This window comes from Castor canadensis, chromosome 5 (assembly GCF_047511655.1).
Source record: "Castor canadensis chromosome 5, mCasCan1.hap1v2, whole genome shotgun sequence".
Classification (NCBI taxonomy): domain Eukaryota; kingdom Metazoa; phylum Chordata; class Mammalia; order Rodentia; family Castoridae; genus Castor; species Castor canadensis.
Genome location: NC_133390.1, coordinates 139,486,619 through 139,507,303, shown reverse-complemented (window position 1 = coordinate 139,507,303; position 20,685 = coordinate 139,486,619). Strand labels below are relative to the sequence as shown.

The 20,685-nt window shown below is 50.6% G+C and overlaps 1 protein-coding gene across 3 annotated transcripts in view; it reads right to left on the bottom strand.

The window, feature by feature from the left end:
• Positions 1–1,220: 1,220 nt before the first annotated feature.
• Rrbp1 (ribosome binding protein 1) overlaps positions 1,221–20,685 on the bottom strand; it is a 66,558-nt gene continuing 47,093 nt past the window's right edge. Inside the window, exons 7-24 of one of the 3 annotated variants that reach the window (XM_020179497.2) lie at positions 19,868–20,021; positions 16,985–17,123; positions 15,200–15,369; positions 15,039–15,073; positions 12,002–12,092; positions 11,201–11,293; positions 9,264–9,356; positions 9,100–9,183; positions 8,859–8,948; positions 8,131–8,223; positions 7,647–7,718; positions 6,693–6,788; positions 5,938–6,021; positions 4,133–4,240; positions 3,346–3,429; positions 2,890–2,985; positions 2,309–2,452; positions 1,221–1,783 (exon numbers count right to left, since the gene is read on the bottom strand). In XM_020179497.2, the coding sequence (XP_020035086.2) occupies positions 1,745–1,783; positions 2,309–2,452; positions 2,890–2,985; positions 3,346–3,429; positions 4,133–4,240; positions 5,938–6,021; positions 6,693–6,788; positions 7,647–7,718; positions 8,131–8,223; positions 8,859–8,948; positions 9,100–9,183; positions 9,264–9,356; positions 11,201–11,293; positions 12,002–12,092; positions 15,039–15,073; positions 15,200–15,369; positions 16,985–17,123; positions 19,868–20,021 (1,765 nt within the window). In that variant the 3' untranslated portion in view covers positions 1,221–1,744. Of the gene's footprint in view, positions 1,784–2,308; positions 2,453–2,889; positions 2,986–3,345; positions 3,430–4,132; positions 4,241–5,937; positions 6,022–6,692; positions 6,789–7,646; positions 7,719–8,130; positions 8,224–8,858; positions 8,949–9,099; positions 9,184–9,263; positions 9,357–11,200; positions 11,294–12,001; positions 12,155–15,038; positions 15,074–15,199; positions 15,370–16,984; positions 17,124–19,867; positions 20,022–20,685 lie in introns of those variants that run through there. The other 2 variants (XM_074074277.1, XR_012448160.1) reach the window with 2 other exon arrangements.

Below are 20,685 nucleotides of genomic sequence, written 5' to 3'. Positions count from 1 at the left end.
GTGGCTGCTACAGCCTTGCCCAGTCCAGCCCATGTTCTTTAGGCCTTTTCAGCCTTACCTTCCCCTCATATGCACCTGCTGTACCCCAACAGACACCTCTACTTGTGAACCTTGACTTAAGCCCACTTCTCCAGGATGCTTTCTTAGGGTTTCCAGTGCCTTATTCCCAACAGGACCATTAACACATAGTTGCACCACAGCATGGTTCGGTGGCCTACAGACAGGTGCACTCCAGTCCTGGGAGATGCTGTGTGTCAGGGGGAGGGAGGGGTTGGCTCGAGAAAGACACAGGTCTCCCAAGGTTCCTGTGACAGCCACTCTAGAGCAGAATCACCCACCACCCAAGGGGGTCCATGAGATGCAAGTTCCTGAACAATTGTGGGAGCTCCACTCTCCCCATCATCCTCCCTTTATGCTGCTGTCTTGGAGAAGCTGCCATTCAAGGGACCAGCTGTGCCCCAGCCAAGACCAGCTAAATCAGATTCTTCTCTAGGACTTTCAGGGATGATGGTTGGGAAGATGAATATGGACTAGTATTTGGGTGAGGTAGTTCCTTGACAAGATGGGTTGATGGTGGCACCAAAAGCCTAGAGTTGCTCAGTGTCCCCCTTCACTTCCCAAATGTTACATGAGGCCTGTAGATGCTTTTTGCATAAGCTTTTAGGTTCCCATTGCTCACATTCAAGAAGCTCCCACACCTCTCAGGCAAGGGTCCCCTGGACTATGGAGCAGTAATGGAACTTGGATCACTGGGCATAAAGTTCATGGAAAATCTAAGCTGGTTTCTGCCAGTGAAATTGCTTCCATAGGGAGGCTACTGCAGCCCCAGACCACACCTCCTGAGGTGTGATAGCCATCCACCCAGGCTCAGTTTGAGACAGATACCTTGTTAGAGCTCATTTCACACAACAGCCCAGACCACCCACTGACCCACTCACAAAACCTCAGGTCCTTGAGGGCATGTGACTAGTGAGTGTCACAGGCCCTGATACCTTACCTGCTTGGTGGGCACTAGAAGCTGGAAAGCGATGGAAAATCACAAGGGGACCAGGAAGCTGTGGGTTCACCCTCCCATTCTACAGAGCTGTTGGTCCCTTGCCTTCAGAGAAACCAAGACCCATACTTGGGCTTTGCCCCAGGGCACAGCACCTCTTGGGTCCTCATCCTGGGCCCAGCAGCCAGATGGAGGGGCCCCAGCAGAAGAGCAGACAAGATGGAGTGCCGGGCAACACGTTGGTTTTAATGGCATAAACATCCAGGAGGTTACACATCAGTTCTGCTTGGCAACCTCCAGGGGTGAGGGGCTGCTGCCTCACTGGGCTGGATCGTGCGTGACCCTCCACCAGTCTGCTCTGCAGCCTCAGAACTCACCACCCAGTCCGGCCACTTCCTGACTCCCGCCCCACTGTGAAATACACAGTAATTGCACTGATTGACACAGATTCCCGAGTGTCCCGGCCTCCCAGCACACCCTGGTCTGGCAGTTGACGAGGGCTTTGGCGTCTGCTTAGGGTGGTCCAGGGCTGCTCCTGGGAGTAGTGTTTATCAAGTGTGACAAAGGTTCTTTTACAGACTAGGGGTCTGGAAGATTTATTTCTGTGGTTCCAAGAGACTCTTGTCTCTAATGGCTTCTCTCGGAGCTACTGGAAGGTGGGCCTGGATAACGCTGTGTTGGATGGTTTATTTATTTATTTGTAAGGAATGTGTAAGGCATTTTGGTAAGCTGGACAGTTTCCAAAGAGAATCAGACAGAAGTGCCCTCCTTTGAGCTGCCTCCATCCTCCTGCGAACAAAGTGAGCACATTAGAGAAAGTCTGGGCAAGGAGCCAAGGCACAGTCACTCACCCCACACCAGGACCTGCAGTTCCCTTTAGGCACTTTAGAGAAAGAGCCCAGCCTGGCTGGAGATCCAGAGCTGTCTCCTGGGGCAGGGGGAGAAGGGAATGGGGTAGGTAAGAGCCAAGGGTGCAGAGGAGCGTGAGGGTGTCGAGTGTGGGTGAGAACCACACCTGGTCCTGCAGGCAGGGTGCTGGCCTGAGGCAGGGGACCTGGATGAGAGGCCCACTTAAGCTGCAGCATGAGGACTAGAGGCTTGCTTCCTGGGAGGAACCATGCTTTCCTGGGCGCTGGGCCCTGTGGCCTAACGTCCACTTTGGAAGTCTCTGTCCTTATCACTTCTTCCTCAGGGCCTCTAAGCACCATGTCCAGCCCTTGCTAGTAGCTTTCTGACTCATGCCCAGCCTGCAGGGGCACAGGGCTCACCTCCAGCATGGGCCAAACCAAGGCGGTCCAGTGTGCACAGACTCACCGTCTTTTCTAGCTGTTCTTGCAGCTTCTTCACTGTGTTCTTCTCCTTTGCCAGCTGCTCCTGGGTGGTCTTCAAAAGCTCCTGAAGTTTGGTGGCGGCACGCCCCAGGTCACCAGTTAACTTCTTCTCTTTTTCTAGTCTGTCCTTTGGGTTAGAAAGTTAAAGGGGTCGGTCTTCATGTGACACCAGCAGGAAGACCCAACAGCCAGGGACTAGAGCCCTCTTCCAGCGCAAGGAAGCCGTTTCCTCCCCCAGACACAGGCACTGCCAGCTTGGAGGGAAGAGCTATGCTGATGGTTCTGCCTCTGTCTTCGCATCTACAAGTTCCTGGCCTGGGACAATGGGATGGTTTGCTGTGTACTGTCCAGAGTGGTAGCCACCAGACACACCTAAAATATGACTTCAGGTTTTACAGAACTTAAATACGCGGATCAGCCAATGCCATGTGACGCAGCTTCCTCCCACCAGGTGCAACAAGAGAAGTCAGAGTCTGGGCTGGGGTCCACTCTCCCCTAACAGGCCCCTCTCTGAAGCTAAGAGTGGCCACAGCCTTGGAGCAGAGCCCAAGCCTTAGTCTCTACCTTCAGCTGTGTGGCCTCTTCTCCTGAAGACTGCAGTGGGCCAGCAGTACGGAGCTTCTCCAACTCCTCTTGTAACCGACACGCTGTGGCCTGAGCCTTGTCAGAGAGGGGAGCAGGTCTGGATGAGATGCAGTACAAATGGCCAGCAATCAAACCCAGCTGAGCCCACCTGGAGACTGGGGGCATCTCCAGCCTGATGGGGCAATGGTGCGAACTCAAGCAGGCTGAACCCACTGGACAAGGAGTCAGGAGCGTGATCACCAGCATGTAGACTACCCACAAGGCTCGCAAAGCAACCTCAACACTATGCCCACCTGCTGGGATCCCACTGCTCTCCCACAGCCCCAGCTCAGGTGCCTGGTGGGGGTGAGGCTGGGGAGGGCAGGGATGACCCACTAGCTCCCTGGAGACTGCCTGAAAGCTGACAGGTCTGAGGGCCACTGGGCAAAACCTGACCTCCTCAAACTCAGCTGTAAGCTTCTGCCGTTGTGTCTGCTCATCCTCCAGGATGGCTTCTGTCCGCTCTAGCTGCGTTTTCAGCTGTATGAAGACACCACAAACTTGAGAATCTGATGAAGGACTCGGGTAAGGGGTCAGGAGCTAAGGGAAGACAACTATAGGCCCATCTTCTAGCTGCTTCTAGGGCTCCCTGACCCCCCTGCTTCTCGTGCCCTGATTAGTCATTCCCAATACTCTCCCACCCCCTTTGGGAAGACAGTGCCTCAGCCAAAAGAGATGTGAAGGGGGCCTCTGTGACCTCAGGAACCTTTAACAAGACCCCCCAGGACAAGAAAGATGTTTCAGACCCATAGTGACAACCCTAGTGACAGGCCTGGCAATTGCTGGCTCATGGTAATTGCTCTCAGCAGCTGCCTTGGAGAGCAGATGTCCTACTAGTAATGTCCCAGCAAGGGCCACATGTGGAGCCAAGTTCCCTTCTGTGCCTGCAGACCCAACCCAAGGCTGCTCCCTCAGCCCAACAAGCACAGACCTCAAATTACAGGCTGCCTCCTCAAGTCTCATTCACACTATAGGGCCAAGAGACCATGGCCTCTCTGCCTGGCCACCTGCCCTTTGTTCTGCATCATTCTCATATGCTGTGTGCTCCTCAACCAAAGTATGTAAGAAGGGTGTTAGTGGGCCTGGGAGGGCTGTGCATGGTTCCATCAGCATGGAGGCTGCCCACCCTATGCTCTACCCAGGGTGGTTAATGACAGTCTGAGGACCAGCAAACCACCCTAACCTTCATGGGGTCCTGCTCGGCTGGGGGCACTTCTGTGGGAACAGCTGGGGACCCAGCCACGTCACCATCCTTTACGTGGCTCTTCATCTCACTCAACTGCTGCCTGACCTGAAACAGGGAGGGGCTGGTTTGCGCAAATACAAAGCTGGTCACAGGCCCGTCACACACATGCGCGTGTACACACACACACACACACACCCCACCCCACCCCCCCCCTTGGAGAAGCACAGCTATTCTCAGTCACTATGGCCCCAATAGGTTTATCTGTGACCTACATCCAAATCCTGAGCCCTGTACAGTTTTGGGCCAGGGCCACAGCCCCCAGTCTGAGCCAAATACAGGCCATGAGGCCAATAAGCCTCTGGGCCAACAAGACCTATCAGCTCTGCCTCAAGGTAAAGTGGCGGGGCCCCCCTGGGAGTGAGGTGGTCCTCTGATGGACACAAACCATGCAGAGCCAGCAGAGAAGCAGCTGACAAGACTGCCTCTTGAAGAACCCTGGGTTCTTCAAGAATGTGGTCTCCTGCTCAAAGCCCTTTCTGGAATCTAGAAAAAGATGACAAAATGACATTCTTGTCTAATAACACCCACTCCATGAGCTCTACTGCTGGGGTGAATGACACATGCAGTGGCCCATTATCTCTCATTAGAAAAAGACCCCTGGGGAGTTTGGGAAAGGTTCTAGTCAGGAGACCTGGGTGAGGCCCCAGGAGGAGCTAGCTGTCCAGGGGGTATGGCCAGTCTCAGGCTCCATTCAAAAGGCCCTGCTCCAAGAGCCACCCCAATAGCCCTCAAAGGCAAAAGCCTAACTGCACCATTGAAAGACCACAAAGGCCACTGGAGGTTTTGCACTGAATGTACCACAACTGGCCTGTCATCCAGACCTGGTATGGTCAAGAGCCAAGATGAATGGTCTGAAACTCAGCAGACACCATACAGTAGTCTTGGACAAGGCCAAAGCGGATTACTGGGAGCATATGTGGGGCTTGGCAAGTGCTGTGGGGGACGTTAGCCCAATCTACTAGATCCTGTCTTCTCTTAGAAGCCAGAGCTGCACATTTTAATTCCTAAAATGCTGATAATTACAAGGCTTTTAAAAAGACTGTGCAAATGAGAATACTGTGACAGGACAGGCTGCTGCTTGCAGCCCTGTCCCAGCAGATGTTGGGTATGATGAGGCCTCTGTAGGGTGGGGGCTGAATGGCCAAGCAGCTGAGATGTGGGATCAGACACCATAACTGAAAACTGGGCAAACCAAGCAAGACTCAGGCCACCTATGCAGCACAGCTCCTCATGTCTGTGCCTAGCACTGGGCTGCTGTGAAGCAGACCCTCCCATTGGTAGGACTGAAGGGATCTGAGCCATCATGAGGTGAGGAAACCCCGCAGAAGGCAGGGACTTGCTGAGAGCCACAAGATGATGAGTGGCAGGTCAGGAGGGACCCCCTGAGGTTACCTGGTCTTGTAATGCCAGGGGTCACCACATAGGAAGCTCACAAAAAATGAGCCAGGCTCACAAAGTGTGCACATCCCCACAGCTTTCACTGCCTTGAGCAATAGACCAGGCTGCCAGAAGATGGCAAATGGAGTGGGACTACCATTGTCTGGGCAGCAAAAGGCTTAGCTTAGTGTTTTGGGCAAGCCTGCAAAAGGCCCCATGAAGTCTGCCCCACATCATTTAATGGGTGACACTGTCCCTCTGCTAAACTGTGAAATATGAATGGAGGTCAAAACCCAACTGGCAAATTCATCTCACACACATAACCCCCTCATCACACTCCTGCCCAGGACACAACATCCACCTACCAGGGCAAGCTCATCACTTTGTTTCTGGGCTTCACTCTTGGCTGCATCCAGCTGAGATTGAGATTCTAATAAAAGTTGCCTCAGCTTGGGAAGAAATTTAGTGACGGGGAAAAAGGAGAGGAAAAAAAGAAAACCAGTTCCAGTGAGTTGGCTGCTAAACTTAAGATTTAACACATCCATTTACCCAAACGCTGGAGATTAGCAGAGTAGGGCCAGGCTTCCTTATAGACAAACTTATCTTCTGAAGACTTAGGAAGGATGATGTGCACTTCATGTCCACCTCAGACCTTCCTAAACACCTGCCCATTATCTCTCATTAGAAAAAGACCAAAAGTCTGAGATTAAGGCAGGATGGGGGTGCTGGGATTGTGCTCTCTGCTTCTGAATGGTCAGAAGACAGGATCAGATTTAAAACCATCCCCTCCTGGAAATGACATCAGCAAACCAGGGAGAGTCCCTTGCTGAGGGGGCAACCTAGAACATGAAGTACTGTCCTCAGCAGGACAGGCTCACCAGCTCTGCGTTGCCCTCAGAGCTACCTTTGGGAAACATGGTCCAAGGCACACTTCAGCGCCATCAGTCTGAGGTGTTTGTAGGGCTTAAGGCAAAAGCTTGAAACCACAGACTTTAAGACTCATGTTGACAAGAGCTGCTCCCAAAGGACTATGGAGGAGTCACTCTGGGGAAGACCCAGATTCTGCAGGGCAGGGACCACAAAGGGATGGGACGATGGTCCTTGACATGTGTGGACTCACCCCCGCTACCTCCTTGGCATAGTTCTGGCACTCAGCACTGGAGGCTGCCATGTGCTTCTCCAGCTCTGCTTCCAGTAATGAGGTATGCTCCCGTACCTGGACAGACAGGCACAGGCACACACATAAAGACACATGAGAACCTCTAGTTGGCCAGCAGGGGGCACTAACCACAGGGAACAGGGTGATGGGTGCTAATTCTGGCTGGTACTGGGATAAGTGAGGGATTTTGGGACCCAACAGCTACTGGATAAAACTGAGGCCAAGAAGAAACAAAACCTTCCTGCATGCCGGTGGGTCAAGCCTGTAATCCTAGCTACTCAGGAGGGAAAAATCAGGAGGATCACAGTTCAAAGCCAACTGGTACAGTTCGTGAGACCCTATCTCAAAATAACCCTTCACCAAAAAGGGCTGGTAGAGTGGCTCAAGGTGTAGGCCCTGAGTTCAAACCCCAGTACCTCAAAAAAAAAAAAAAAAAAGCAAACCTTAATAAGAGAACCCCTTACTGAAAACAGAAATAGTATCCAAACTCCAGTACTATTTGATCCTGCCATGTCCTCACACCTGAGGAGTTGGGGAAAAGACAGCTCCTAGGTGTACCAGCAAAGGCAGATACCAGGGATACATTCTCCAAGGCCAGGGCTCGCTACAGTGTCTCAAAGAGCAGTAGGTTCCCTCAAGCACATTCCTCTATTCTGAGGCCCATGACAAAAGTCACTGATGGCTAAGGCTAGGTAATTTGGTATAAGACTCACAGCTGTCTCAGGCCTGTGAGGTTATGAATGCCTCATTTGGACAAAACAGGACAAGATCCTTTGTTAGGGAGAGACCAGCTTCTCTTCAGACACGTGGTTCATAAAGGGAAAAATGACTCAAGTGGCTTTAGTAATAACGTCACTTTCAAAGAGACTCACAGGACAAGAGGTAGCAGCTCTCAGAACACAGTCCCCAACACACCTGATCTGAGCTTTCAAGTTCTGCTTTTAGTTTCTCTACAACGTCTTCGAGATGTTTCACTGTGACCCGTGACTACAAAGTAAGGGAAAGGACCCATGAGACATGAGGATCTGGAGGATGAATCCTGGGAGTAGCCCCAACTCAGGTGGTTCACTGATGCCCACCCACTCTAGGCAGAGCCAGGTGCCTCTGCAGACTTTTCCTGGGGGGTGGATATGAAAGCCAATAGAGACCAGGAGCAGGGGTCTCCTGGAGACCAGGAAACTCAACCGTCTTTCTGCAATATGCTTTATAAGGCATCCCTCAAAAAACACCAACCGTGACACACAGTCGTAAGTGACAGAGATGATCTGTCCACCACCCTCCTGGACTTTGTGGAATTTTGAGCTAATTGTGTATCTTTCGAAGAGTTTGCTTGGCTTCCCTGTGCCCTGCAGCAATTCCCTTGCTGCCTGCCCCGGGGAAGTATGCAGGCCCTTGGTACCTTCTGGAGCTCCTCCTCTGCAGCACCCACTTTGGCCTTCCAAACCTGCTCCTCCTCCTCAACGCTCTTTTGCAGGTCTTTGAGCATCCCCTCCTGGGGGTGGAGAAAGGCACTGAGATGACCCTTTCCCCCCTCAGCTGCCCCAGACACATACAGTCTTCCTGCCCTTCAGCATCCCGTGGTAACCTGCAGGCACTTCCTTTGTTCTGTTAAGACTCTGTGCTACAGAGGGCTAGAAGCTGGCTGTGGGACATACCAGGAAATGAGGTCTGTGACCTGAACGAGGCCATCAGGACTCTCGTCACTTGGACTTTGCCACAAGTGCTGACCCTATAAATTGGTCAGAAGGTGGGGAGGACTTGACCTGCCATTGCTCTTGAAGTCTCAGAAAGAGGGTTCAATCCCAGTCAACCCAAAGCTTACCTTGTTGTCCCCACCACTGCCTGCTCCATGGTTCCTTGTTACAACCATGTTTCTTCTCCCTCTTAGATACCAGCCCCAAAGCTTCAACTCTGCCCTCTCCCTAGCACAAAAACAACGAATACCTGAGAGCCTTCACCATTCTCTTTAGCGAAAAAATGGGGCACAGAGAGTGGATGTGACCTGCTTTGCTAAGCTTATCTGAGACACCCCATTATCTCTCACTCAATAGGCCCTATAGCTCTCCTTCCCAGCAGCCCCTTGAAGAGACCAGCTAACGTGTATCGCAGCCTATCCTCAGATCTTACCGTCTCTGCCAGGATGGTGCGGTACTGGTCACACTCAGCCTGCAGGGTGCTCTGAGTCTCTTCAGCCTCTCTCAACTTGGAGGCCAGGTCCTGAGGGCAGAGGGACAGACCAGTGCCTGATAAGTTCTTTCTCTCAGCTACCCGCTGAAATAACTCTGGGCACCCTCTCTTCCTAGAGGACATAAGAGCTCAGGTGGCAGTGGCCCCCTGCTGAGGTCCCCTGTTCTGCAGACTCTCTTACCGGTGAGGGCTCTGTGGTAGTTGGTGGCTTCTTCAGCAGCTGGGAACCTTTCTCTTTGAGTTCCTGCAGCCACTCACCGTAATTCTGCAAAGAAACATACACGGTGAGGTCTTGGGGGCTTTCTTAGGCCAGTGGGGGTCCCTAGGAACTACCCTGCCTCCTACCTCGTGTGCCAAAACTGAGAGTTCTGGGAGCAGAGCCAGCAGAGCCTCCTTGGTCTGGGCCTCAGTCAGGTGGAGCTGCTTCTCTGATTCCTCCTGGAAGGGCAAGGGAGAGGGAGGCATTCATCCCCATCCCCAGGGAAAGGCATGTCCTCAGCTCTTCAGGGGAGGGACAGGATTGAAGCAGAAGGTGGGCTGCCTGGAGATAGGGCTGTTCACCCCAGCTCATGCAGGGTCAGTCTTGAACAGACTTAACTCACAGAGGGCTATGACTAGCCCCAGTGACAGGTGCTGGTGGCCCTGCACATCTCAGCAAATGCTCAGGTTCTGTCAGCTCTTATTTTCCCAGCTTTTCATGTGTGTGCAAACATGTAGGGGCCAAGCTAAGATAGGAAGACAGGAGGAGGATGGTTGTGCAAGCAGGCACTATGACAGGGCAGGGGAGTGAAGGCAGAGAAACAGAATGTCCCTCAAAAGCCACTCTGGTTACAGCCACTGCTTGACTCCACACCCCATGTTGTTCTCCTTGAGGAAGAGGAGCACTCACCCAAAGCATGAAAAAGGAAAAGAAGCCAGAGAAGGGCTGAAGGAGCTGTAAGGGAAAGTTTAGGACCACAATGTCCCCTGAGGGCAGAATGGGGCCTGGGGTAGCTGTAGAGGACTTCTGCCTAAAAGAAAGTTTCATCTAATAGCTTCTCACCAGCAGACAGAACCAACTGCCAGTCCCACCACCCCTTGGGCACTGTCAGACCTGGGGCTGGCATCAGGAACTCCAAATGGATTAGAGCCAACTGAGTATGGCTCCACTGAGTGATGTCTGGAACATACATGTGAAGCACAGCTAACAATGGACGCCTAGCCTGACTGCAGTACCCCTGGTATAGATGTATACCCGAGAAGCAGACCCTTTCTGCAGAGGACTCTAGTCCTCTAGTCGTGAGAATCAAAGGCAAGACAAACAAGACTTAGAGGCCACTTTCTATCTTTATCTGCCTTCACAGCCACAAGCAAGTCAGATGACATCTCTGTGTAAGTTTCTGCATGTGCCACATTATAACCATATGGTCTCTAGTTAGTTCTGGGTCTAAAAGTCCAAAATCCCAGGAATTTAACTACAGCTCTAATACAAGGCCAGCCTTTCCCTCCTTCTCTGCCTCCAGATCCTCATCTCAGGCTTCCTGAGAATCATGGGGTCACTGCAAAGCTCAAGATACCTTGACAGACATTCCTTTTATGTGAGTGAGGATGGGAGGGGTGACCTTTCACAAGGGGCAGAAATGCATAAGGAGAAGGGGTGCATGAGGGTTTCAGTTGCTGCTGCTGCTGGCTGTTCCTGTCAAGATCCTTCGTGGTGGCTCCTGGCCAGTCCAGGGCCACAGAGGCTACATGGGAGCCCCAGATACTCAGAGACTTTATGCCCCAAGTGCTCACTGCTAAAAATGTCATACATACTGTAAATATCACTCATGAAATCTACTGGGCCATTATTTCAGAGGGCCTGAGAAAGAAGTAGGTTTATTTGAAGTATCCATTGATAAAAAAAAAATGTGACTAACCCCGGCCTTGCTCAGAGTGGGCCCAGTCCACCATACTCCCCAGAAGTCCAGCCTCCACACCTGTAGCTACACTTGCTCTGCACTATTTTGACACAGGGCCCAGCTGAGAAAAATCAATCAAGGGTGCACACTTTTTTCCTTCATCTTAGGGAAAAATTAAAAGGAGGGAAAGAAGAGAGAGAAGGGAAAGGAGGAAAATATAGCAATTGGGGGAACTCTGAGCTGAGCCCTGAGCCTGATGTGGATTTATGAGGTTTCCTGAGGGCAAGGCTGTGCTGTTTGCAGTTTGTGTGTTTTGCAGGATTTGCTAAGCCAGGTAAAAGTGCTGCTGATTAAGTCCTGGCCTGACCAGCAGGCAAGTGTGAAGATGGCTGGGGCTCTAACCTTTGCCTGAGTCAGGGAGCATAGCTTCTCCTCACAGGCCCTCTCAGCAGAGGCCAGTGCCTCCATTGCCTTCCAGTTCTTCTCTCGGAGGTCCTGGGAGGGGAGACAAAGGAAAGATCAGAAGCCCACAATGGGTCAACTGCAGACACGACCCCTGTAGACTGCCTCAGCTGGTCTCAGTAAAGACAGGGCCCAGAGAACCACCATGACCCTACGTGGGGTTCTACACAGAACCTGCAAAGGGACAAAATGTCCTTTCTTCGGCCTATGTACACATAGCCTCTCCTGGACAGCACTCAGCACAAGGTCAAGGTGCCATAGCCCAATGTGAAAGTGGCAGGGGCACAAGCACAGCAAGCAGACACCCTTTCAGGGAAAACTAGTCTGAGGGAGGATAGAGGGTCAGGCTATCTCTTCAGACAAGTCATTCCTGCCATCAAGCAGCAAGCACTGACCTCCGACTAGCTCTGACCCCAGACCTCCCTTGGGAAGCTGCTGCTTTGCAGGGGTTTGGGAGGGACAGCAAGGGCAAGACTCCAGTCTCCACAGATAGGGACAGAACATATGTCACCCACAAAGCTTTTTCATGGCATTCTCCTGGCACCAGCTTCCCCTACCCAGGGGAGGAAAATAGAGGGTTGAGGAGGAAGGGAAGAGAAAGGGATGTCAGCCAAGCTGTCCCTTCCCCTGATAGTATGGAGAGGGCTTTACAACAGGGTCCTCAGGTGGTTTCATCAGGACTTTTCCCAGCCTCATGCTACCCTGCCCCACTCTTCTAACCCAGCTTGCCACTCTACTCACATTGTTCTTTCCTTTCTGCTGCTCCACAGCCTCCTTCAGCTCAGTGGCCTCCTTCTCCAGATGCGATATCTGGGACTCTAGTTCCTGGACACTGGGGGACACATTGCCCAGGATGTCCGGCTCAGCCTGAGTCCCTGTCCTGGTGAGGAGCTCCTGCAAGGGGCATCCTCCCAGCTGTCAGGGCACAGGCTGTCAGGAAGTTTGCCCTGCTGCCCAGCCCAGTGTCCTGCTCATTCAGAGTGCCCAGGACACAGACCCCAGGCAGCTATAGAAGCCAGTGAAGGAGAAGCCCCAGCAGGTGGGTTTTCAAGACATTCTTTCTTCTAGTGAATGGGACCTGTTGCCTGGTACATGGCTCCTATTAGCCTAGGTCCTGCCCTAACACCATAGAACATGTGACTGGTCCTTTCCCACAGCCACACTTTACCCTCAAAAGTCCCAGACTAGGCCTCATAGGAAGACACCTGAGCTGAAGACAATGGCAATCCTGACATCTCACCCACTGGGACCCTGGGCACCAATGTTCTCAACAGCTCCCAATAGGTCACCAACTTCTAACTCTTCTGAGACCCAAGGTCTCCTCTCCTCAGACTATGCCCTGGGATTTGAGGACTCAGCCAAGACAACTCTCTGACATTGTGGAATTGGTGAAGTGTTGGTCCCGATCTTTCCTGAGCTTCTTTGTAGATGCAAAGGACCCACCCTCACCATCCAGATATGAGGGGGCTGATTTTGCTATGGAAGTATACTCAAGGCTCTCAGAGACAAGCTTCAAACAGACACTTTAACTTGCTTCCCTCTGCATTAGATAGATAAAAAGATAAAGATAGGGAGGGAGGGAGGGAGGCTCAGTGACATGTGAAACCTAAAATATGGAGATGGTCAATGGTAGCCTGAAATCAGCAACCTGAGTCACTCTGAGAAGCAAAGGGAAGCCCCACAAAAGGGAGATGATGCCAGTATGGGGAAAGAAGGCTCTGGTACCACTACCTACCAGATGGGGACATATATATTTGTTCCTTCTGGAGGTTAGGGTCAAAGGGTTTTTGAAAACCACCTTTCTAATGCACACTAATAATGACCACAATGTCAGTGTGGGCCAAGCATGCTAAGCTTACCACCGTGACTGACAATAGACTCCAGCCTGGCACAGCTTCATACTTTTATTCTAATTACAGTGCACTCAGCCTTGAAGACCCTCATTGACTCTTGGACATTGGTTTTAGGCCCACAGAACTTTGATCCCACCCTCAAAGCTCCACTGGGGCCCCTCAAACTGTCCCTCAAACCACCACACTGCATTAAGAGTCTCCTCCAGAACATTCCTAGAAGAACAAGACCCTGAAGAAGAAGAGTCTGTGTACCAGTGACAAGGACATACTGAGAGTAAAATCTCCCCACCCTTGGTGATCACCGCCAAGTTCCAGAACATTTGGGGCTGAATCACTCACTCCTCTCTTCCCAGAACAGGATGGCCCAGACATCCTGCGTAACTTGCAGATAAACGGTGAAGGAAATAAACCAGTTTCTGCCAGACACATCTGCATGATGCAAAAAATTAAAACTGATCCTATTTATAATATTACTTAACTATCCCAATAATTCACTGTGTGGTACAAGAATCTGATTTGTTTTTTGAGAAAAGATTTCAAAATGTAGCTCAGGGTGGCCTTGAATTTGTAATCCTCCTGCCTCAGCCTTCCAAGTACTGGGATTATGAGTTGAACCATCAAACTCAGCTTCAAAAATCTGATCTTCAAATTCAGGAGGAAAGCTTAACAAAATTACAACTTCTCTATCCTGATAAACAGCATCAGGAGAAACAATGTTCACCTATACTTTCTGGAAAAGGAAGGTGGAAAGGACTGGGTTTGAGAGGTCTTCCTTAAGCAGGTGGCTGATTTCCTTTCCCAGATCCCAAACCATAGAGCCTGCTGAATGCCAGAGAACACGAGCTGTGGTCTAGAGAGCTATGTCTGCTGAGAAGCACAAAGTGAGCCAACTCTTTGGCAATGACAATCAGAATAAGGAATCCTACTAGTTGACAGCCTAGGACACATCCAACCACAAGCGAGGGGATGGAGAACATCCTCCACACCTCTCTACATGCCTGCTCTGGGGACCCCCAACCCAAGCCTGTGGGCATCTGCCCAAAGTGACAGAAACAAGGACTCTGGAACTAACTGCCTCACCCAGGTGTCAACTCTGGCCTTAGCAATAGCAAACAGTCCCCAAGCACAGCCTAGTACTAGAGCTGCTGACACTGAGGGAAATCAGGACTGGCTAGCAGTGAAGTCACCTCACAAAGAAAAACAGCCCTGCAGCATGATCAGCTCTGAACTTCTCCGACACTCCAAACCTCGGGTCTAGCAGAAACCATGAACCATGTCCATGTCCCATTTGATTTACTGACCTCAGTCCCTAAAATCACTCCCCTTGGAGACACAGAGAGAACCGTCAAGTCAGATAGTCCTTCTCCACTGGAAAAGAGATGGTTGGATGGATAGATAGCAGCGATAGGAGGTTTGCCCCTTACTGAGGCACTTGCTATCCTCTACACAGGTGAGTTTTAACTCATTGAGACTAAGCGCAGAACTTGCTATGGTTTGTCTCCCAAGGGGTCATGTTTTAGAAGCTTAGTCCCCAGTGTGGTAATACTAAGAAGTGGTGGGATCTTTAAGAGTGGAGCCTCCCACCATTGTGGGAGGTGGTTAGGTCACTGGGGGTACTGCCCTAAGGAGGAACTGATGCTGGTTTCTTGGAGTGAGTTGTTAAAAGCTAAATAAGCCTCTTTTCTTTATAGGGTACCCAACCTCAGCTATTTTGTTACAGCAATAGAAAACAGGTTAAGGAATTCCTGCCTTGTTCTCTAAATCACTGGAAGGTTAGCAATGAGAGGGGCCTCTGAAAGGGGCTCTTCCCCAAGGAATCTGAGCAGTCCAATGAAAGCCCCAGGGCCCATGGCCATTCTGTGATGAGGCTGAAGCAAGGGGCAGAAGCCCTGAATCCCCCTGTGACCCTCCATCTTGCAGCTTACCGGGTCTGCTGCTGGTCAGCCTCAGTACGGATGGCCTAGAACAAGAGACAGAAAGCTCCTTAGTCTCCACAAGGCTCACTTGTGCAGCAACTAATCTGGGTGGAAGGCCCTTTGCTCAATGGAGTCCTTTCTCCCTCCTGTCAGCCCAGAAAGGGGCTGACCTGGGTGTCCCGGGCCTGGCCTGCCTCTAGCAGGGCCTCAATGGAACGGATCCTCTCTGTGAGCTGCGAGTTCTCTGCCTTGGCCTCCTTGAGTTGCCCATGGAGATCACTCAGTTCCTCACACTTGCTCTTCACCTCCACTTCAGAGGACTGTAATTTGCTGTGTAGCTCTGTTGCAGGAAAAGGCAAGCAAGAGAGAGTCAGGAGCTAGAAATGTCTGGACACCCCAACTGCTGCCTCCTTCTCTGGTATAAGCAGGGCACCTAAAAGGTCCTTCCTCAGCCTCCTCTGTGTGACTACTATGACTACTTCTCATCAGTAGGGCTTCTCATTAGCTGCTGAAGAAAGTCACAGCCTGTCAGTAGTGGTTTTGAGGACCATCAGGGTAAAATGAAATGGCCATTGATGAGAAAATGATGGAGTTCTAAAGTGGGCTATAGTTGAAGGTTCTAAAGATTCACTCTTTGGCTCACTCACTCTGGTTCATATCAGCTGAGACCAAAGGCAGGTGTAAGGTGGCCAGAGACTCTTTTTTTAAAAAAGTGACTATATGGACTCCACTGGTCATACCTCCCCAGAGTCTGCCCTGGCCCTCTTCTTCTCACCAGGTGTCTTCCTTCTCAGGTGATTATGAGTACCACCACTCTGACTGTGGTCTAGGTACCTGTGACACCACACTGTCCCCAGGCCTGATCTCATCCCTGACCCCAGACTTGCCACCTCCAAATGGAGATCTAACTAGGTAAGCATTCTGACCTCTAGGTCTCATTCTGGCTATTCTTTTATCCTGCCTACCCTCTCACCTGCTGCCAAGGCACATTCACAATCTGCCAAATCTTGTTTATCTCATCAGCACCCCTGGCTGCCTGGGCCAAGCCCTATTGCCTGAGCATGGACAACTGTAGGACCCTTATCCTTGGTCTACTCTTCACCCAACAACACGGTATCCAGAAGTGCAAATGAGACTGTGCCCTCCCCAGTTCCAAACCTTCTCATCACACTTTACTCCTCACAGGTGGGTAACTGGAGCTCTGTCCATCTGGTCCCACACTATTCACCAGCCTTCTCCTTCTAGGACCTTGTCACTTGTTTAGACCATGTTCAAGTTCATTTCTCTCTCAGGAGCCCTGTGCTAGCTGGCTGCCTCTTAGGACTGGCTCCTTCCATCATTCTGATCTAGGTTGAAACATCCCTCTCCTATCTCAGAGAGGCCTCCTGTGACTAAAGCCATGCCACAGACTCCCCAGCTCCTTGTCTGTTTTTGTAAATGAAGCTTCATTCAAATAGCTAAGCCCATTTGTTTTGACATTGTCTATAGCCACTTTGCCCACAGCAGCAGAGCTGAGGTGCTCTAAGAGACATCTGGCTCAGGAAGCTATATTTTCACCTATTACTTTTCAGATTTCTTTGGGTAGAAGGCACTGCTGACCTTGTGGGGGGCACTGCTGCTGCTACCCCAGTGCCCACAGCATGGCCTCAGGAAGTACAGTGGGTGAATGGCCATAAGGCTCTCACCAGCACTGTTTGCTTCATGCCCAGCCCTTGCAGGAAATGCCTCCACCCCACAGCCCCACTCTACATCTACCCTCGACACCCAGTGGACAGTCTGCTATTGGCCCAGCTCCATGCATCCAGCCAGTCCCAGACAGGGCACAATCTCAGCCTCTTCAACCATCTGAGGGGCAGGGTTGGCCCACTTTGTTGTGGTCCTCGCTATAGGATGAAGACAGTGGGTAGACTTCCCTGGATCCCTCCAGGAACAGGGCATATGAACATTGCCTTCACCTGCCATCTGCTGCTGCTGCTCCTGGACCTTCTCTGCATCTGCCCGGAGGCTGGCATGGCTGGTCTGTGCACGACACAGCTCTCGGCTGACCTCGTCCAGGCGCTTCTGCAAAGCCTCCTCACTCTCCTTGTGAGATGCCTAGAATGGGGCAGAAGGAGGAGGGCTGTGAGGAGAAAGAGAAACTGGGCCCTCATAAGCAAAGAGGTCGAAGAGGACAAAGTTTTTAACATGACCAAAGTATCCCCTGTAAGGTTGGTCTTTGGCTTGTCTTTCAAGACCTGTATTCCTGAATGCTCTAGAATCTGAACAATTTGACCCCAGTCAGTGCAGTTTCAATGAGAGAAGTAGCTGCCAGGGATCTACACTTATTTCCCACTTTGGGAGGGTTTCAATATTTTTACATTCTCAGTTGAGTTGTGAGTATGTGCATGCTTTAAAAGTCCAAAGATAATGATTAAAAGTAAACTAGCAGTTTCTCCAAAGGAGTCCCTTGACTTTTTCCCCAGAGACAGTTTGGTAGGCCTCCTGCCTATAATAACATATGTCTACACACAAATAAGGAGGAAGCACGTAGTTGAGATCATTCATATGGCAGTTTTCCTAGATCTTTCACTTAAAGGTTCGACCACATCTTTCACTTAAAGGTCAGTGTTCAATAATGTTTGATCCATAAAAATGGCAATGGCAATTTCATGAATCTTGGCGACTTCACATCAAAATAAATAGGTCCACCTCATCCTCGTTTAGAGCCACACAAAGCTTTGATATGCTGGTATCAGCCCAGTTTCCTACTGCTCAACAAAAGACAGGTTACTCTCAATTTCTGGTGATCCTAATTAATTTTCCAACAGACATTTTTAGTTCATGTGTCAAAGATTCCCAAACACAGGGCTCCTGTGGTGGAAGTGCTTGTCACACATGTTTGAAGAACCTAATTCCTCAAAGGACTGCAGACTTCACAAGCTTGTCTGGGGCAGGGATGTATAGGGGGGCAGTCAACAAAGATTCTGGCTAATTAAAGTGAGGCTCCAATTCATGTCACCCCTATAAGGACCTAACATGATCCACACTTCAGGTTTCATTCTCAAAGTCATTGTAAGGGTGTGCCCACCCGACTATGGATAAATGTGTTCTGTGCAGGGAAAACTGGAGGTGGCTTTAAGGTGGGCAATGTTGTCTCTGCATTAGACTGTGGCAGAGAACTGAACTGCATTCAGTTCCAAGTCTGAGGGAGGAAAGGAAGAAATAACTGCCAGTTGCTCCCCAGTAGGCAGACCTGCTTCTCCTCTGCACAAGCATCATGGCAGGAGCCTGCCTTCCTCTCTCAGCTTCCATACTTCACAGCTCTGCCACCAAGAGGAATAGGGCAGACACTATGCAACTAGAAAAGGCATCAGCAGCTTCCCTCACTCTCTGTTAAGAAAAGGGGATTCAGCTCAGACTGCACAGAGCCTACATATATTTTTCCACTCATGACCATCATTAATTAGAACACTGGTCTAACAGACAGAAGCCTATCCACCTTGAGGAACTAAAATCTTAGAATTTTAAATGGAAAATACCTATATACTTACATATCTTAGGACCTTAGATGACAACTCTCTTTGCTTGAAAGAAGGTAATCAGCACACTAATCCCATCAAACAATTTCAAAAGCTGGTCCCATGCTGGGCAGGCAGCTGGGGACTTCTATGAAATGCTACTTGGTTTCTAAAACTCAGTTCATTCCACTAAACAAGAAGTCAAGACAAGTGCCAACAGTGACCTCAAAGGGCACTTTGCATTTTCCTCCAAGCAGGCCATGCTATTAGCCACCCAAGCAGAGACAGGTGCTGGGGAAGGCTTTGGGGTTGGGGCAGACACTCCCTGATGCCAGCGCTCTGACACCCAAGGTCAGCACATGGGGCCTCGTCTGCCCTGGTCCCTAAAGACCTGGCTTGCAGTGAAGGGCTGCAGATGAAGGAAGAACACAATGGAAAAAGTCCCATTTTCTTATCAGCCTGACAGGGACAGCCCTTTCTACAACCTAAACTGCATTCTGACTTGGGAGATTTCCTGAATGGGGCTTTGTAAAATCCATATTTACTGAACTCGTTTTCTGTGCAAGGCCTCCATCTAGTCCTAGGTGTTCTGTGTATACCAGCCCAGCTCATCCCCAGAGCCATATATGGGACATGTACAACCACTGTGCCCAAGTACAGAGGGGAAGCTAGGCATCCAGGTAGCTGCCCCAGGCCAGGTCAGACTGCTCTGACACAGGCCAGCAGGGGAATTGGAAGTCATTGGGCTGATGGGCAGCAAGCCCCTGGGCTGAGGAAAACATGATAGATGTTGCACAGTGCATTCTGGTGACAATCTCCCTCTCTGAAGGACAAGCATCCTCCTAGGGAAACAACTTCCAGACCACAGAATCTGTGCAAGTGCTTGCTGGCCACCAGAAAGCTGCAGTACCACAGTGGTGGCATGAATGGGAGGACAAACACAGCTCAGGAGCTAGACTCAGAGAGCATGCCTCTGCCATGTCCTGGCCATGTAAACTTGGGGTAGTTGCTTAACTTCTCTGTGCTTTAAACTTCCTTATGGGTAAATTGTAGACATAACAGTACCTCCTCTTGGGTTACAATGACAATTGCCTGAATTAATGCTATAAAGTGCTCATACACATAAAAAAAGCACCCACTGGATGATGCTAACTATCACTACTATTAACAAGGCTAAGGTCAAGAGTTCAAGCCACAACACTGCCTACATTTCTAGTCATCAAAGTCATGGCTAAAGGGATGACTCAGTGTGGCTGAACGAGCTCTAGCCCATTCTCACTAGGCAAACAGGCTTAGTGGGCAGTGAAAAGAGGCACTAAAACAGCTGCCATCCCAACTCACCTGTAGTTGAAGGACTTGCTTCTCAAAGGCAGTTGCCTTGGCTTCAAGGGCCTTCCGCTGTTGCTCCTCTTGCCGTGAGGCCTCTGACTTCTCTACCAGCTCCTTGCTGACCTTGCTGAGCTCCTGCCGGAGCTTTGCCAACTCTGCATTCTGCCTGTAAGAAAGTCACCAGCTCCAACTGATGGCCAGAAAAGTATGACAGAAGCCAAATCCTGTGTCTCCCTCTGAGACAGCTCCTCTTCTATAAGTAGATACTCAAGTCTTGGAGCCATTACCAAAGACTCTTTTTCACTACCAGCCAGGTGAGCACCAGGGGCTGTGTTGTCAAAGATGTTTTGCCACTACAGTATGTGGACCAGAGAGAGCAAAGAGGCAAAATGTACTGAAGCATCCCATGGAACCCCTGCAAGAAAACACTGAAAATTTACACAGCAAAAGGCAAGATGCTCTTCTCACACAGCAGATGCAGGTGGACTCTTTGTACCTCCTACAGGGCAATGGTAGCAGCCCAAAGCCCACGTGCCCCACTTCACTGGCAGACAGGACCATGGCAGACTAGAGAGGTCACTGTAGCTGGAGCATGAGGCACTTACAAAACAGACCCTTCAATACTGCACTTCAAAGTGGAGCTTCTCAGGAACATACTGGAATTATAGAAGGAGACTTGACTGAAAGAAAAGGATGGAAGCTAGAGACCCACCCTTCCCAGTGTCATTATAATCGGAAGTCCAGTTCCTCTGCCAGCATGGATGCTACCTCTTCAGATAGAGCCAAGGGACAAGAATATCAGACAAAACAAGGGAACAGGCACAGGTACA